At 47.2% G+C, this 19253-nt stretch overlaps 1 protein-coding gene across 8 annotated transcripts in view; it reads left to right on the top strand.

Moving 5' to 3' along the window:
• Nucleotides 1-19253, top strand: part of LOC6592786 (myocyte-specific enhancer factor 2) — a 45629-nt gene that overhangs the window by 22675 nt on the left and 3701 nt on the right. For all 8 annotated transcript variants that reach the window (XM_026984934.1, XM_026984933.1, XM_026984928.1 and 5 more), the window contains exons 3-5: nucleotides 4941-5015; nucleotides 17580-18074; nucleotides 19042-19245. In XM_026984934.1, the coding sequence (XP_026840735.1) occupies nucleotides 18021-18074; nucleotides 19042-19245 (258 nt within the window). In that variant the 5' untranslated portion in view covers nucleotides 4941-5015; nucleotides 17580-18020. The remainder of the gene's footprint in view (nucleotides 1-4940; nucleotides 5016-17579; nucleotides 18075-19041; nucleotides 19246-19253) is intronic.

Here is a 19253-nt window from a genome sequence, read left to right as displayed (position 1 = left end):
GTTGTAGGTCTTGTTCGATTTGGTATTCTGAGAATTCGTAAAAGCAAAAGAAGCCCAAACAGAAGCCGATATTTGCAATTAGCCAAGGGTTTCGAATATACATATGTACATAAGCTAAAGATACAATTTGTATCTGTTCGTTCGGTCAGGAAAAGTCGTAACACGGGTTAAAAGGGAGATCTCGAAACACTCGAGTTCTGTAGAATATCCATCAGTAAAGAAGATATAGTACCCTGTTACCCCTGCGATAATCGTGAAGTTAAAGATATGCCAACGATTCTACCAATATTCCGATTTTTCCTTGAGTTAAGATTGATGATTCTCCCCCCCCGATCTTTGTTCTTCTTCAGACATTTCAGGCATATCCCCACTGATCCGCTATTGAAAATATGTATCGCATAACCCTGTATAGATCATATATCGATCATATACATATATGTACTAGTATAACGATTTCCATGTGCTCTGTGATTCTTATGACGGGGATTACGGATTCTACACACACACACGAAAGATATATAACGAATGAGTGGAAGATGTGGGCACACGATATATACGATATACACACGAGATATATTTTGTTTATATGAAATGTCAGTGTAACAAACACATCCTCTTGCTCTATCGAGACACTCTCTACCTCTCCCTCTCCCTCGCTCTCTCTCTCTATGTCTCCTGTCTCTGTGGATTACATCTGTATCTGTTGTATCTGTCCATATGTGTATCTGTATCCGTTGTATCGGTATCTGCAGCTGCGCAATTGGCGACGACAGACATCAGACGCTGACATGGACAGCAGCAACTGGTAGAGTCGAGGCGTGGTGAGCCGCCACAGGTCGTGCTAGGAGCCAGGAGAGCAGGGGGGGATGGGGGATGGGGGCATGCCGCATGTGTCACTTTCCCGTTACCGGCCTCCTCCAGCCTTCCCCTCTGCTCTGCTGGTCTTCTGTTGCCTTTGCAATTCTACTTTCGGGAGGCGCTTTCGTAACGCATTTTGGCAGCACCTGTCCTACCCCCACCCCCTTCACCTCCCTTTTCTCATTCTTCCCCCTTCTTTTCACCAGCCTCCCATCTCTTTATGCCCCCTCTTTGATGATTGCAAAATCTTGTGTAGAAAGATTGAACAATTTCAAAAAAAAAAGAAAGAGAGCATTTTTCGTAGAATGAAAATTGAAATTTAATCAGCGAACCAATACACGGACAGAACACACAGCCTCCCTCCTGCTGAGAGCGAGAAAGAGAGAGAGAGAGAGAGAGAGCAGCAGAAGGGGAAAGGTGGAAGAGGGACCCAAGCAGCGCCGCACGTAACGTGAGCACAAAAACAACAGCCACGAATGGGGGGAATGGGAATGCAAGAGGGGGACGGGGGGGAGGGGGCAGCAGGGTAGCTGGCTAAGAAGAGGGTAAATCATAGGGGAGGGGGGGTGTGGAGGGGCAGCAGAGGATGCTCTGGCGATCGAGGCGAGCACTTTTGTCTATATTTAGACCGAAAATGCAAATGGCGTACAGCAGCAGAGCACACACGATCGCAGGCACAGGCAGAGAGCGAAGAAAAGAGACAGATATACGTATCCACAGAGAGAGAGAGAGAGCGGGAGAGAGAGAGAAGTACAGGCCAGCAGTGAGGTGAAAAAGCGATCACTGAGGTGAGTTTTTGGCGGATTTTCGCGCATGCGCTTGAAACGGAAACGATCGTCAACAGACGCCATTTTGTGGACGCGACGATGCGTTGCGATGCCGTCACGAGGAACAAGCTAAAGATCGAGGCAAAATGAAAGTTGAACATTTTTATAGATAGATTTTTTAACTAAATTTAACATTTTTTGTTTTGGTGTTGGTTTTAAAATTAAACTTTTGTGAATGAAGAACGAACACCTGAAGGCAGAACCATCGCCCCCCCCCCCCCCCCCCCCCTTGGCGAAGATCTATTTTGAAATATTATCAATTTTGTGCAAGTAAACAACAAAAATCGATTCATGCTGAAAAGATATGCGCATACGAGTAATGTTATTGGCCCCGCCATTTATTTTTACAGCCAGCAGCAAAGATAGATCCTCTGCGGCGTGGCAGTGGCACGTGCCGCAGCTAAAATCGGACACAAGAACAGATATAGCCGTAGCCGCAGAGTCACATCGAGAGAGAGAGAGAGAGAGAGATAGATAGAGATATAGATATAGCCATAGTTTTCTTTCTGCAAGTCTGTCTGCTGTGTTTATTCCCATGTTTATACAGATTTTATGTTTGCTTTCTTTATTGGTTTTCCACACATTGGATATTGGATAATTTCTGGGGGTTTCGGAGGCCATTGCATTCCCCAATCATCTGGTGATTCAGCAAAGATTCTGGTGGGTGGACCATCGACAAAAAAAGGAGGCCCGTCCACGTCTACTTTGTTTGGGGGATTCTTTCGGGATCCCTTTTCCTGATTTTAGACACTAATCAAGGCAGCACTCGGAAGAGGAGTCCACCTCTAGACATCTCTCCCGGGACCCCCCTCTTCTGTGTCTTTCTACCTTTTGCGTGCAGAGAGAGAGAGAGAGGGAGGGGGCCACGGCGACCGTGTGTAACCCCAAACCAAAAACATGAATGACAAAAGGAATTATTGAGAAATTATGATTTCCAGAGGGGCTGTCGTCTCCCCAAAGGCGTGACAAAGAATAACAAATGTTGGGAGTGGGGCAGCGGGATGCAACCATGGCCAAAGGATTGGCTCTACCCCTCCTTCCCCAGTGCATTCCCTTCCTCCACTCCACTCCCTCCCTTCCTGCCTTCCTTCCTTCAGTGTGGCACGATCTCCACCGAATGCAAATGCCACATAGAGCACGCGTTGTGTCTGTGTCTGTTCTCTGCCTTTGCCTCTGCGTGAGTGTGTGTGTGTGCTGCCACGGATTACAAGGAGATGGAAGATCTCTACGGGGCCGTGCCCGGCCGGGCCCCTTCTCTGCTTTCAGTTTTACTAATTGCTTCCGTTTTCAGGGGTTCTAGAGATTCATTTTAATTGCATTTCTTTTAACGGTAACATCAGTGGAAGAAGTGGCATGCCCCAAGCCCAAGCCATGTCTTGCCTTCGGCCTCCTGCCTTCTGCCTCCTGCCTCTTGCCCATTTCCTTCTGTCTTTGGCTGCCTGTCAGTCTGGGCGTCGGTCTGACGATGCCCCTGCCCCTACGCCTGCCACTGCCACTGCCACTGCCCCACCTCCGGCCCTGTTCCTGCCTGCCATGTCAATAACATTTGCGTACACGGGAAATATCTTTCTTGGGCGTCTTCAGGAACCAGGGGTGTCGCAAACGGGGGTCACACTTTAAGGATTGCCGCCACCGCTACGAGCTCGCTGGAATATGGGAATCTAGTACCCCCTTGACATAGGGTTTTCCCCCCTTTTAAGGCACCACCAACGCCACTGCCACTGCCACTGCCTCTGACTTTTGGTTTTATTGTAGAAAAAACAACAAAAAACCAAAATCAAACGAAGCATTGCACAAATATACAGATATTCACATCACACACAGGGACACACACACACACACACACACACACATGCACACAGAAAAGATCGAGGAATGTTTCAACATCGAATGAGCGTAGAACCGCCTTATGGCCGATGTCTGCTGCCGCTGTTTCTGTTGGGCCTTTGAGGTGAAAAAGAGAGCAAAGTGAAATGTGGCTGCAGGCCCTCCGCTCAAACACACACGCACAAAAAGATACAGCTACAAAGCAATACAGAGATGGAGATACATTTGAGGTAATGCTCAAGTGAATATCCCTCCCCCTCCCCCTCCCCACCCCCCTTCAATAATCTTCTATTGGCCGCACTCGAAACTCGAATGCTGGTCCCAGATCTCCTGCTGCCCAGGAAGCTGCCTCAACCTCCAGAGGATGCAACCACTTGAGGCAGAAACGCGACTCGGAGTCCAGTCCAGGGTGAGGGGTGGGGGGTGGGTCGGGAAATGTGCCTCATGGAGTTTGGGGATTTCCTCAAAAACCATTTATGCAACAAGCAATCGATTGAGCGACATCCGAGTGGCAGGAACAGCGAATCGGAAACCAGAAACAGCTGTAGGAAAAAGGAATCTTTTCTGAAGGAGAAGAAGGAGGCAGAAAGAGGTGCGTCTGAATAGATAAAAGATTGGAAAGGAAAAGGTAAAAGAGTTTATTCGGTAATCGGTAGATATAGAAGCACACTTAAGGTTAAAGTTCAAGAGCATCCAAACACTCAAGTGTTTCGAAATGATTTCTTTTTGTGTTTTTTGTGAGTTTTTAGAAAGTTCAAAGACCGAAGGAACTGGCAAAGAAGGCAGCCTCTTGTATTGACTGTAACCTTTTGCTAAAAATAAATAAGGAACCAAGTTCATCGATGTTCTTTCGAACGTAGAAACTTCTTGGTGATACAAATAATAGATCAACTAGATATATGTACGCAGTTCTCTCTACAGAGGGGCCTCTACGGGCCTCCCAAGAGCCGAGCATTCAGGCCCCGTTTAGAGTGACGATGTTGTGGCAGCCCCATCCATCCTCTGGCTGCTTCAATCCGGTGCCTGCCTCGCCTCAACTGTCGCTTTGCATCAGCTTACAAGATTTATGGTATCCTTTCAACTTTAAACTCGCTTTGAGCACTTGTCTCCAGCACAGCTCGGCCTCTCTCTCTCTGCTGCCAAGCTGGCGGGGGCATGCCACACACACATGCCGCATATGTTGAAAGAGTTGTTCGAACAGTAGTAGTCCGGGTCCGGGCTTCAGGGGGGCTTTACTGTGCGACGCAGTGCGTTGCAGGAGGTTAACGCGTGTTAAAACGCGTGTGCATTGAACCGCGCGCGTCATAAATCGCGTGCGACACTCAAGCGTTTCTTGTTGTTCTTCTTTGGGCGTTTAAAAACGCCCCCCCAGGCTAAAAATTGACTACATTTTCATTTGGCTTTTCCGCTTTTCTCTTCTCATTGCAGTGAAAATATCTTTTGTACCTGTTGTTGGTCCTCGGCTGTCGCCAAAGCCTGAAGGCAGATACTTCTTCCGCTAAGGTGAGTCGCCAGCCACAGCCACCCCCACCCCCACCCCCAATATCCAACCTTCCAGCACGTGCCACGCTTTACGAAGCTTGCCCCAAACTGTGGCAGACCGGCAGACTGCTAGTGGAGTGTGCGTGTGTGTGTGTGTGTGTGTGTGCAAGGCAAATATTTACACTCAATGGAACATAATAAAGACATTAGGCGGAAATATTGTGTGTGTGGGCGTGTGGGCGGGCAGGGGTGGTGCAATAACTCAAGTCCTTTGGCGGGGAAGAAATTATATAAAACTTGTACCAACCCTCCCCCCCCACCCCTCTCCCCCCCTCCCAGTGGATGGCTGTCTCTCTCTCTCTCTCTCTCTCTCTGGGTGGGTGCGGGACACTTTTCTTTATTGCTCTGCGAGCTTCCGTCAATTTCCGTGTATCTTTTAGCCATCTCCGTCGTTTGTTGCTAACCTCTCCTATCCTGGATGCCTGTCTCCGGCCTTTTGCTGTTGATACCTCCTGGTTCCGGTTGTCCTTTCCCACCAAAGATTTGTCTCACGGGTGTATAAAACGCTGAAAAGGGAAATTCAACAAGTTTTAAGCTATCAAATAAACTTAAACTTGAAAAAATTAATATTTTCTTGGAGGAATCCTCTGGCAATCCTCCTACAGGTTCTCCATAAGAGCTCCCTTAATAGCAGTGGCCTTTGCATGCATTTCTGGTTATTCAGAAAACGTATTCGAAGAAAAAGCAGAACACATACAATTCGACTGAAAGAATTGAAGGATTTTCCAGGAAGGAAAGGCTTTTCCTTGATGTTTTCTGGCTGCAAGTGCAGTGGGCGGTGTGGTGGGGTGGGGTTAAGGCCAAGCTTTGAGCTTCATGTAAATTCCATTTGCAAATCATTAAATCCGCCTCCACACTTCATACTTTTTGTGTGCGTAGGAGTGTGTCTGTGTATCTGTCAGATACAGAGATCCAGAGCCACTCACATAGATACTATATTTATTTGATTGATGAGAAAAGATTACCTCAATCAATGTCTTGGCTTGAATGCCATATGGCCCACTCTTTCGAGTGTTATTTCTGCACGCACGCTTTTTTGGGATCTGGGAACAGAACAGAACAGAACAGCGTCATGCACACGTAATGTATGTTGATTCTGTACTATTCCCGGGGAATTCCCTATTTTGCGGCTCTGCCTTGTGCCAATCCGTCAGTCTCTGATTGAATGAAGTCGAGTCCAGTCGAGTGAAGAGTGGAATATATAAAGTCATGAATAAGGAAAAAGTTCTACTCAATTATCGCGGCTACCTGGACAGTCCATTTAGCCATTGTCCTTGGCCTCGAATAAGTGCATTAAATATGTGCAATCCTTCATCGTTTCACTGGGAGAATTGAAATGAAAACTTTGTGAGGAAAAAAAGTGAAAAAACGGTTGACAGATTCCCAGATAAGTTTTTTGGGGGCAGGCGGCAGGCGGCAACTATGTTGTTATGGCGACTATTTTGGGGGGAACAATCAGGGTTCTGCTGAAAAGTCAGCCAACTGTCAGGGGCAATTAGAGAGACACGAGAGAGAGAGAGTTTTCACCAGTGAAATTCTATGGCAGCAATAGAGAAAGTCTTTCTAACCATACCCTCATCTTGCTCCTCCCCCGAGGTCCTGGTCTCTCTCTCTCTCTCTCTGTTTGGGAAAACTTATCATTCATGCAAACAGTGAAATGCTTTCACAGCAGAGCCCCTGTCTCCTGTCCCCAGTCCCCGTGCCCCCTGGCCGTGTGGCACACGTGTTAAGGTGGAATTTATTCAGGATGACAGGCAGCCGAGAGGATGCCTCCTGGAGGCATCAGGCTTTGACTTTTCTCCGAAAGCGTGGGCAAAATTGATTAGATTATTCATCAGAGAGGAGGGGAGGCAGAGTGGGAAATTAGGGTCTCCTTTACCCCTCCCTCCCCCCGATTCGAGTGTCCCTAAGCCAACATTTAATCACATTTAAATTGCACTCAATGCTCGATCCCAAAATTGATTCGAGATTCCCTTTTTTTATTATTATGAAACGAAAGGAAACGAAATGGGAGAGGTGGAGAGGTGGAGAGGGTTAAAGCCCTGTTTAAGCCAAGCAATTGAAATGTAATTAGGCAATGCTAATGCCACTCTTTAGACACAGGAAGGGGGGAGGGGGGGGGGGGGGGAGGACACTCTCCCTTTCTTTTCTGAAACACACATAATTACTTGAGCTCCTTCTTTTCAGGATATTTGCATAATTGATGTTCCCGCAAAGACATTTTTCAATTTCAAATTTCGACTCTGTCTCTCTCTCTCTCGTTAAGCAATTAAAAATATGGTTTTCCCTGTAATTCCCGTACGCTTATGGGGGTACAAGATACAAGATACAAGATACTCTGTGTGCTGCTGCATCCACAAGATTCCTTCCGCCCTTTGTTTGTGGGGGGAATGAATGAAATTTATGAAAATTACCTACGCAGCGTTTGCAGCAGCATAAGACAAGAGGCAGCGATGTATAGACCAAGGGAATACCCTTTGGAGTGCATTTCTTTAATTGAACTTCCAACCGAGAGGCGTTGCCGCACGACGCGCATAATCAGAAAGTTCTTACTGTTCTGTCTGTGGGGTTCTTTCTCTCTCACATACACATCATACCCCTTGGAACACTCTCATTCGATGGGCAGTCGGTATATACACGAAAAGAAAACACCAAAGTGAAGTGCAGTGAAGTTTCCACGTGGTCCATGGATCGTTTGGAGTTGGTTTCTGGCTTGGCTTGGGGTGAAGATCGCTGAAGTAAACCCCTGCAACGGCAAGCGGCAGCGGCAGTTAAGTCAGACTCAACAACACATTGAGGCTGCTGCTGCTGCTGCTGCTGCTGCTGCTGCTGCGGCTGCCGCATGTTGCACATGTGTGTCCACATGCAGCGTGAGGCAGGCAGGGACATGGTCATGGACACGGGCACATGGGCGAATCGCTGTGCGGCGTTTATTGAATTAAGACTGTCGACGACTGTTTGCAGTTGGCAGTTGTCGCACCCTCGGCTTGCAACAGCCTCCAGGGGCAGACTCTGGCGAGGCCGGAGGTACCGGAGGCGTTAAAACTCACAAGGACATGGACCGAACCACGAATGTGCATTGCCAGTGCCAATGTGCCACATGCTGAACGAAACCAAACGAAACGGCCCTTCCGTGCAACATTGTGTGGCGCCGCTGAGAGGCTGCAAAGAGAGATCTCTCGAGAGCCATAAAACGGGTAACATGGTTCCGCCGCACTTGGGATCGGTAATGCGTGATTTTTACAGAAAACCGTCCAAGGGGAGGGGGTGGGGAGGGGTGCACCAGCATCTGGCATTTGCATATTGCTGTAAAAAGTCACGTTAAAGATTTGCCAACCGTTTAACGGGCAGCCACAGCCGGGGCTCCATTGAGCCACATTCCACGCCTCTCTGGGAGATCCTGTGGGGGGGCCCGGAGACGGTGCGTATCAGAAGTGTATGTCAAAAACTATTCTATCCTCTGTATCCATTCTAGAACAGAAAATCCTTTCCTTTCTTGTTCCCAGCTAACCATCGCTCCACAGCTCCCTCCAAAGGTTGTGGAAACAATCGTATTATATATGATTCCAGGATCGAAAAGGGGGGCACTGTCCTGGCATTAGAATGGAGAGCCTTCCATTCCCCAACATAAATAATATTCCATTTAGCGGGGCCATCGACAAAGGCTGAAGAGTCGCCTGGAAAGGAGGGGACGGAGGGGCATGGGAGGGGAAGAGATGGGATGGAATCAACTGAGTCATGAGTCGCATTTACAAATTGAATTCAATTTGCAAAATAAACCCGCCCCCACCGCAGCCTGTCTTCCATCCTCTCTCCCTCTCCCACTCCCACTCCCACTCCCACTCCCTGTTCCCCTCGCTCTCTGTTCGCTCTCTCCTTTTCCCTGCTTCTGTCTGCTGTCATCAATCGAAGCAGAAACAATGAATGGGAATGCCATATACTCGTATGAATATACTCGAAAGGACTACCCGTGCTGGGTACTCTATGGAGCCCCTCTCTGGAGGCCCCTTCTCTCTCTCCTGCTGTTCTTACTTTCGTTTTCCTTCTATCCACTTTCTGTTCTCTTCTGTTGTGCTCCTCTTTGGCGGCTTTTAATGCCTTTTTATGCTGCTGCCATACACAGGTCACAGGTCAACGGAGTTTTTATTAAGCCTCGTCAGGAAGCAACTAATAGTGCGGCAAGGAGGAAGCAGCATGGCGTGTGCTTGTGCTTAAGGTGGGGTGGGGGATGGCTGGGGGTGGCCTGGGGGTGGGCCTGGGGTGTTTTGGGGATGGTGGAGGGAAAGTGCGGGGGAGAGGACCCCGAAACAAGGACAATGTGTTGTCGCACGAGAACCCACTAAATGGTGTGGGGAGAGGGGGAGAGTGGCAGTGGCAGTGGGAGAAAGCAAAGCAAAGCAACGCATTAGTTTTGGTAGGAGGCGCAGGGGTAGGGGTAGCTGCAGAGGGTGAGGGTAAGGGGAGGCTACAAGGATAATTAACATTCATGAGTCGACGCCAGAGCGAGTCAAGGAGCTTCTTTTTTTTTGTTGTTTTACCGAAAACCAAGACCGAACCGAATTTTGATACCCAGGCAGAAATATTGCTCTTATTCCATAATGAGCTCCTAAGCAGGAAGGTTTCAGTCCTCAAACAGAGGGAATACTCGCAACAGTGTCCATGGAAACAGGCAGACAGATGCCCTTCCTTCTGCTATCCTTCCCCCCCTCTCTCTCTCTCTCGCTCTCTGCAAAAGGGTATTCCTGGGAGGAGCGACGAGGCAGCGCCAAAAAGGAAAAACTGTTGCAACTGTTGCTGTGGCATGGCTGTGGCATGGAAAACGGCTGATAGATCCACTGTACGGGTGTGTGTGTGCGTCCCTGTGTGGGTGTCAGAGCGTCTGGGACCTCGGGAGCACAAACAAAAACCATATGTTTCATGTTTGACTCCCGCAGGCAGGCACTCACTCTTTCACTCCATCCCCCGACCCTCTCTCTCCCTCTCTCTCTTTGAAAAGTCACTCAAGTTTGCTTTCGTTTTGAGCACAAACTCAGAAAGCAGCGCCTGCGCGAGCCCACTCTCTCTCTCTCACACTCAGTCTCTCGCTCTCTCTGTGTGCGTGTGTGTGTGTGATATTTTGTTACACAAAAAAAATGAAACGAAATGAAATCGAATGGAATCTGCAGCAGAAGCAACGCACAAATACCATCGCACATACCGTTAGGAACAAGCACAAGCACTCGCCGAGAGTGTGTTTGTGTATCCTCCTCACTCTTTCTTGCTTGCGCTCGCGCTCTCCCTCTCCCTCTCTCTCTCTCCCTCTGTATCGGTGCCTGAGTGTGTTCTGCCTTTGTATTGGGGCATTTTCAGTGCGGTATTCGCGCGCCGCCTCGCATTACGACGTCAGCCGACAGCCGTATCCGTCAGTACGTTTGTACGCGTCCGCAGCGCCGCTTCTTCAGTTTTTTTCGGGGATCTGCCGTGCGCGCTTCTTCAGTGGAGACTGCCTTCTTGATTCTGATTTAGATTCAGATTCAGATACCGACCATATTCTTGAAATTCGTTTCGCTTCGAGCCAAATACGATCTCGATCGGATCTTTCGGATACTTTCTTCACGCGGAAATGTGCTATACGGAAAATATGTTGCCGCCGCCGCCGCCGCCTCTGCTCTCGCTCTACGCGCAATAATTTATTTATACTCCAAATCTATAAACAAATTTAAACGTCTATTTCCATAAATAAATTGCAAACAAACAATACAAATAGAAATACAAACACAAACACAAACACAACCACAACGCCAACCGTCGGACAATTATAAAATTTTATTTATAACTTTTATTTGCCGCAACGCGTCCTCCCTCCGCCGTCCAACAATCGGAGTCACCTTTTGTTTATATTTACAAATATCAATTTGATTTCTCGGTCAAACATAAATACAAAAAAAAAGCAACAAAGTTTCAAAAAATAAACACCAAACATATCAGCAGACATTACGCGCATTCTGTGCCGCCGATGTTTATCAAACAAGGCCCCCGAGCGCCCCCCAAACAAAGCGCCCCAACAATTGTCCGGCAGTAATTTCAACAACAAAAGCATTTGCATTTGAACTTCCCGCGGAGCCTTCGAGTGTGCAAACCTTTTTTCCGAGAGGCAACCTCTGAGATTTCCCCCCCCACACCCAAAAGGCGCTTCGTCTCAGCTGATTTTTGGATTGTGGAGAGAACGTTTTCCGGGTGGCAAACATGTAAGTTTATGTGCGCAGAAAAATGGATCGTACGATATCATTTTGTTGGGAATTTCCATGTCTCACACTTTAGAACTTTCCCATACGTAAGGATTTGTCAATAATTTACATATGTTCTTTAATAAGAACTTGTGGGCGGACGCTAAAGAACTCTGAAGGGGTCCTACATATTTGGATTATCAATAATTTAAAATTACCCATAGAGTAGTGGCACGGGCACCGGGCGGGGGGAACCGAAAGAAGCCGACCACCGACTACCGACTACCGCCTACCGCCAGAACTGACGTCATTCGATTCGAGCGATTCCAGCAGCTAGATAATATAGTTGTTCGGGCGTTTTGTACGCGGTTCTACTTCCACTTTGTTTCGCCTCAGCTATGGAGTTCCCTTCCCAGAAAGCTGGCCAATGCTTCGATTCCAATGTTTCCCCGTTCGATATCTTTTGCCAAAAGTTCGATTTTCGACACACAGACAGGCAAACATTTGTTTAAAAGCATACAATATGTACAATTGGAAGCTGATAACAGTATCAATCGCAGGGGGATCGAAGGAGAGAGAGAGCGAGGGAGAGTGAGGGAGAGGGAGAGGGAGAGATGGAGCGAAACACTGATCGCGTTTCCAGCGAAGTTCAAATCCGTTTCCACTGTTTCTCCCTCCAGACATTCCGCATTATCATCATTCGAGTTCGAGTTCTTTTTTTTTTGCATTTAGTTTTTATGGTATGACTGACGGACTGACTGACTGTCGGACGGTTTGACGGAATGACGAACTGCCCGACTGATTGGCAAATTTACTGATAATTGTCTGCACTTTGTTTCAGTTCTCGACCCGCCCCCCCCTCTCTGTCTCTCCCTCGCCAATGCAAAATGAAAAGAAATATGGATTTCTCTTATCGCTATAGGTCTTTCTTTGCCCCCCCCCCCCCTACCCTTCTCTCTCTCTCTCTCTGGCACTTGGCCTCCGTCTCCTTTTGCCAGCGGGACATGCGTGCAATGCACTTTGACACCTACCGCACGCAGGCGGAGAAGCAGAAGCTGGAGAGGATTCCAGAGGATTGGCATTCCTACCACCTACCAAACAAACAAACAAACAAACAGCTAAACAAACAAAGCCATTGAAAGGCGATAATCTATCGCTCGATTTTGGACTTAGTTTTGGACTTAGCCACGGCGATAATTGATTAACGATAACACACACACACATTTCGGTGGCGATGTGCATTATAGCCCAAAACACACACTCAACCACATTCTGGGCCGCATCTCATTTATGGCCAAAAGAACAAAATCCGAACAAGCCACAAGAAGAGCACACAAAAGGAATAATAATAATTCTTATCAACAATTTAGTTGAATTATTTCTTCTACTGTCTTCTTTCTTCTGTGTTCTTTCTTTTTTTCTTTTTTGGCAAATCTTGTTCAGGCTTTGAGAATAGTGGAGTGAAATTTTTGTTGTTTGTTGATAAGAGAATAACAACAAAAGTTCGCAATCAAAATTCGTACTATCTGGGAGCGAAAAACCAAAAAAAAAAAAGAAAAACAAAAGCGAAAGTGTTTCTTATCACTTTTAGGTGTAGGTGTGCTTCGGTGCGTGTGTGTGTGTGTTAGTGTAGTTATTAAAAATATAAATATTACTTTTGGCGCGTGTGAGTGTGTCTCCATCTATTCTATACTCTCCCTCTCTCTCTTTCTCTATCTGTGGAGTGTGTTGTCTGTGGTAATTATGATTTTATTGCTGGTTTTATATAATAATAATTATTATTATTATTATTAGTGTTTTTTGTTTTGCTCTCTGCCTTGCACACTCCTCTAGCACCCCTCTCTACCCTCCCCCTCCCCCCTACCACCAGTTTAAGTGTGCGTTCGGCGATAAGATAGAGAGAGCCGACTCAAACGTGTGCTCCCCGCCCGTCGACTACCTTAACATGGTAGATTGAGACGCCCAGCGAGGCGTGTGCTCGTGTGTGTGTGTGTTTTTCTTTTGTTTTTGGTTTTTGTCCAGAAAAGAACCTTGAAATTTTGACATGCTTCTCCATGTTGCGTCTGCAACATCGGAAATCAAAAATCGTGTGCGAAAATTGTGCAAACACAAGAGAATCTGTTTTACTCCTTTCTTTAACGATTCCAGCAGTCTATTATGGGTATTACAGGTAGTAGAATGTAGAATGTATCCATGGAACGCCACATCCTTTCAATTTCCAGCGTTTTGTGGCCATCCAGCATTCCCCTGGTAATAAAGGGCACTCAATTCTTCATTATAGCGATGTTCACACAGTAATTTATAGTTTACCAAACTGTTTTTCCCCCCAGTTTGGCCACAGTTCCGCCTCAGTGGCCGCCTCAAATGACGCGTTTTCGTCGCGTTTTAAAGCGCGCGCGCGTGTCTTTAATTAAGTCAAGATTTATAGCCGCACCAGAGAATCCCCCACGAGGAGAGCCCCCGTCCGATAAGTGAAAGTATCCAAAAAGAGCTTCAGAAAAAGCAAAAGTTCTATCCCGTACAATCGAAACAACAAATGGGATATATTCCAATGAAAATCCAACATATAAAGCTTCATAATTTATATAATTATTAACGTGAGTGATAAATACTTTGGCTCTCGTGTGGAGTTTTTTAAACTTGAAATTTGGTCGCAGCCGCTGCCATAAAAATCAAATTTATGAAAGGTCTCTCACTCACTCTCTCTCTCTCTCTCTCTCTCTGCCAGACTCCCAGGCGTTGCATTCCACCCGCGGGTGATCTGATCTCATTGCAGTCCCGCGACTGGTTTTTCGGCGGGAGTTCATTCATCCAAAATACGGAAAAAGTTTAACATTTGCATAAATTTATTTACAACAAATGCTAATTGAGGGAGCAATCAAAGCTGGCAACAAGTTTTGGCGGCGTTAATGCGTTCATTTCATCAAAGGAAAAGCCACAGAAAGTGATTCATTTGGCGAAATCAAATCACGAAACGGGGATGCCTTGCTGCCAAAATCGTTTGTTCCAACGGAGAGCAGCACCAGAGGTGTTATAGGTGCTACAGGGTGCCCTCCCCCTCCCGATTGAGGAGAGATCTCAGCTCTGTTTCCCTGTTCTCCCTCTGATATTTCACTTATTGAGAATAACGAAGGTGCTTTTGAAGTACTATGTGCTTGTTTGTGTGTGTGTGTATTTTGGCCATTTGCCTAATGATGTCGTCGTTGCCACCTCACACTTTTGGGGGGGTTGGGGGTGCTGCGGCCAATTAAATGGAGAAATGTGTGGCAGTCGGCAGTCGTTGCTACGTTGCTTAATTGCCCCATGCCGCAAGAAGACAAATGTCTTGACACACATCTGCATCCAATGAAACACACATAGAGGAGCACATCCTTCCTTCCTTCCTACCACTCAAGTGCTGACCCACACAGAGAGAAAGGGAGAGAGAGCGGGGGAGGGAGAGGCGATTCCTTTGGTTAATTGTTGCAATGAAAACCGTGTTAAGTTCTTTCAGCCTCTGGGGCACAACCATTTCCATTTCCATTTCCCTTTTGTTTCCATTCCATTCCATTCCATTGCGCTCTGATTAGCCCTCTCTCGTTCTTTGCTTGCAATTAGTCAAATATTTTGCTGTGGCAGCAGCAGCGGCACCTGCCACCACTTGACGAGTCGCTTATCCACACATATAATATGTATCCCCCCCACCCCCCACCGCCCCTATGCTCGTGAGTGCAGCGTGACGTGAACATTTTCTAATAATTTATGGCGAAAAAGAGCAACAATTCTTCAATGTGATTAGATATTGGTGGTTCTGGGGGGTTTTCCCCGCTCTTTCTGAATGCAGAAAACACACAAAGAAAAAACAAAGGCCTTGAGGGTCTTTAGGCTCCTTCTGGAGAATGGAGAATGCTGCACGGAGTGGTTGAGATTCAGATCTGAAGCTGTAGCCAAAGATCAGGCATATATATGTTCCTTCTTATGTACTTTCTGGGTCTTCGGCAGAACTTTCCTTTTTCTTTCGCTGTGGCACATGTCACAAGTACGTAACTGACCCTTTGACCCTTTCGTTACTTTACGTACACACAGGGGAATGCATGCCAGTGGGTTGCATAACTGGAAAAGAGTTTTCCCCTAACTCTGCTTGAGTTTCAACTTTTATTTAACCTACAGCTCAACTTTGTTCGGAGACCTTTGTTTAGTTGGGTTTGCAGTGCCTGCAATCGAGAATCTACAGGCCACAATCTTTTCTGCGGGGAACTCAATTCTTGACTCAATTGCCGGCGCTGATAAGTATGCTACAAATTTGTGGCATGTGCAATACCAGCAATTGATATCCTGTTGGTTGGCGGCGCTGTCTGTGCCTCCTGCCCCTCCTTGGATGATGTGCATTCGATGCACAGATGCTGAGACTGAGACTGGGACTGACATATGCCCTGGGATTAGTGTTTTCGCTTTCAACTAATTGACTCACTTGAGTAGAGTAGAGTGGAACGAAGTGGAGTGGAGTGGAGTGCAGGGGAGAGGTGATAAGCCACATAAGCGACACATGACACAGATATTCCCCACTCCATGCCTACCATACCATACCCTTTCTTTGCCTTTCCTTTGCCTTTCTCCTTGGGGATATTCCTTGAATTATTCATGATTCCCCCACGAACTGACGCACTTCCTACCCTACCCAACCGATTCGTACCGCTTATCGGCGCTGTTTGAGGTTAGCATTCAACGAACAACAGTAAATAAAATATGATTTAGCGAAAGGAACTCTCGACTGGGACTGTGTGTCACTCGAAGAGTGAGTAAGCCTAAGCGGATTGGGTGTCCCTTAATTATGGGCCAAAACGCTTGGCCCAAAGATAAACAAGGCGACAAATTGGGATTTTCCAAAATCGAAAAAGAGTGGATTATTATTGGATCCGTAGCCATTTTCCTGGGACCTTTTGGGCATCGGGCATCAAACTTGTCGCGTCATCACTATCATTATCGATTCACATTTCCCAATATATATGCCGTCTCTCGCTCTTCGTTACACTCTCGATTTGATTCAGGTTTTTCTTGGCGTTTTGTCGTTCCTTTTTTCCACTTTCCATATCAATAATGAATGTTCGAGCCACCAGAAACACAAAACTCACGCATAATCAGGAGCGGGGGGACAAGGACAAGGACTGTGTATCGAATTTGTTGAGTGTGTCCTGCCTCCTGCACCCCTCTTTTCGGTCTCTGTGTTCGTCAAGGCTAAAAGCTCAGAGCTCCCCACCAGCTCCCACCCCAACTCGCCTTCCCAATGCCATTCGCATTCCCATTCCCATTCCCATTCCCATTCCCATTCTGGAGTTCTCTCCGAAACATATTGCGTAGGTCGTAGCCATCGTTGGTGCTGTTGCTGTTGCTGTTGCTTTTCCAGGCTCGCTGCGAGGACCCCAAACCAAAGCAAAGTGGTGCCAGTCCCTTTCCCCTCCCCGTTTTCCTTTCGGTTGCCAGGGCAGGACAGCAGCAAACAGCAACAGCAACAGCAACGACGGAGGCAAGTGAAATTTATCCGCCTCGATTTCCGTGTGCTCTCTCGCCGTCTCTGGCTCCGTTGTTGCCCCGAAGAAGTGCCTCAAGCGGGGAGGCATCGCCTTGCGCTTGGCAGCCACGTGCCACTGTCATAGCTACAGGCCCCCAAAAGCAGAGACAGGGGTCGAGTGTTGTTGATGGTGGCCCCAGCTTCCTTCCACTTCCTTCCACTTCCGGCTCTTGCTGGAGGAGTGTTTGGTGTTTCGAGTGCCCCCAAAGGCAGACACGATTTGAGGCGACGCATCCGTTGGCGCTTTAAAAAACAGTTGAAAAGTGAAACTGAAGCTTCCCTAGTGCTGCTTCACCTAATGTGCTGTGTCCTGTGCGCTCGAAGGACATCAAAGTGGTACGCCCTCCCAGCGAGTGGGGAGCAGGAGCAATCGCGAATCTAATCATGCGTGGGATGTGGATGTGGATGCGGCCAGTCAATTAACTGAAGCCCAGCTGATGAAATAGGTCAACCTTGAGGTTGAGTGGCAGGGGGGGAGTGCAGGAGGGAATGAGAAGGGAGCACATCTTCCCCTCCCATTAGAGCAGTGCATTGAACTTTCAACGCCAGTGGAGCGAGGATCCCATCTGTGCCCCCTCCTCGATGTCCGCTGGCTGTAGACCAGCTGGAAACCTTTTTGAAGTCGCCATCTAAGTGTAAATGGGTTAAACGGGTCAGCCATGGGTTAATTACACAATCAGACCTCCCTACGACCCCTACGACCCCTGCCACCCATCACTCTTTCAGTCTTCGGTCATTCATTGTGTCTTTTCTCTCTCTCTCTCTTTGCAGCTACCTGAAAACAATTTATAGGGAAACGTAATTATATAAAAATATATAGACCACATAAATATATATATATATATACAAGAAGATTGTGCCGTTTTGACAAACCGTCCACTTATACAACAATAACAAGGAAAACAAGTAGGGAACCCCCCTATACATATGCAGGATAATATACATATGTGTGGATACAATACATGTTAAATATGCCCCAAGTCTGCCACAACAGCAACAGCAACAACAGCAACAGCAACAGCTACGCAAAGAAGTGGAACCTAAAGAATAATTAACGAGAATTTACCTGACACCAGAAAAGAGGGGAACGAAACCAAGGATTCGCCTAACGGAACACACTGGGGAGACACCAGCCACCAGCCACCATCCGCCATCATCATTATCCTAATAATCGGAGGAGCGACAAGAGGATAGGATAGGAAAACCGTTGCCATGGGTCGCAAAAAAATCCAGATATCACGCATCACCGATGAACGCAATCGGCAGGTGAGTCCCCCATTACTCCCCCTACTAATAATTCCACAGTGAGCAACAATTGTGTGCTGCCTGCTCATTTGGCACTGCAGCCAGACAGATTGCCAATTGGTTCTTTGCCATGGCAATCCATGGCAAGCCCGCCCGCCCATCAAATGTAATAGAAAACTTTATTAATTAATGGCCAAGAATGGAGAGACAGGAGAGAATCGAATCGATTTACGGCAATTAAACGGAAATCGTACACCTTTCGAGATGCTCCGTGGCTCTTATTAGGTGGCAATTTCCGTTTTGAGTAATATAATTCCATATAAATTGAGATGTAAGAGGGATTTACAACTTAAACCATGTTGCCTGCGAGTTTTTTCCTTACAAACTTACAAACTTTCCTCCTTAAATATCAATTATTATTCGCTTTTGACAAGTTTTTCATATTATTCGGTTCATTTTAAGAGAACTAGTTGCGGCCACAACTAAAAATATATTCAATCTGAGGTTGGAACTCCATCAGGATTAATGATTTCAGTAATAGCAATAGTGGCATGTCCTTGGCACTGAAATCCATTTGGAACTAGTTCATACTAGGCCATCTCCCTCGCACAACCGCGACTGCTGCGTGTGTCGAGCGAGTGAGAGGGTTTTCCGTGCTGCTTTCAGTCCAGCTGATGTCGCCGTCTCAGCCAGGCCCTAAACGCGTCATCGGAACAACAGTTGGACGTGCGGCGGGGTGGGGTTACGGTAAAACCCCAACAACTTGTTTATTGTACGGGCCATCAGTGTAACCTTGACTCGGCGCCATAATCGATTCATTCACAAGCCCTCGGCCTCGCCACGCCTCACAAAAAAGGGGCTAGAGGGAGAGAGCTGGGGCCTAGAAGGCCTGGGGCCGCGGCCACTTGTGCGTCTAATTACATTCGAGGCGCATAAATATTTGAGCAGAGCAACGGTAATTGACACACGATTCCTCCTGCGTTTCCAGGTGACCTTCAACAAGCGGAAGTTCGGCGTCATGAAGAAGGCCTACGAGCTGTCGGTGCTCTGCGACTGCGAGATAGCGCTGATCATCTTCTCGTCCAGCAACAAGCTCTACCAATACGCCAGCACGGACATGGACAGGGTGCTCCTCAAGTACACGGAATACAACGAGCCGCACGAGTCGCTGACCAACAAGAACATCATTGAGGTAAGGGC

This window comes from Drosophila persimilis, unplaced genomic scaffold, assembly GCF_003286085.1.
Source record: "Drosophila persimilis strain 14011-0111.01,24,50 unplaced genomic scaffold, DperRS2 tig00000002-arrow-pilon, whole genome shotgun sequence".
In the NCBI taxonomy this organism is placed as follows: Eukaryota; Metazoa; Arthropoda; class Insecta; order Diptera; family Drosophilidae; genus Drosophila; species Drosophila persimilis.
The sequence above is the reverse complement of the archived record's forward strand: the minus strand, read 5'-3'. Positions and strand labels throughout refer to the sequence as shown.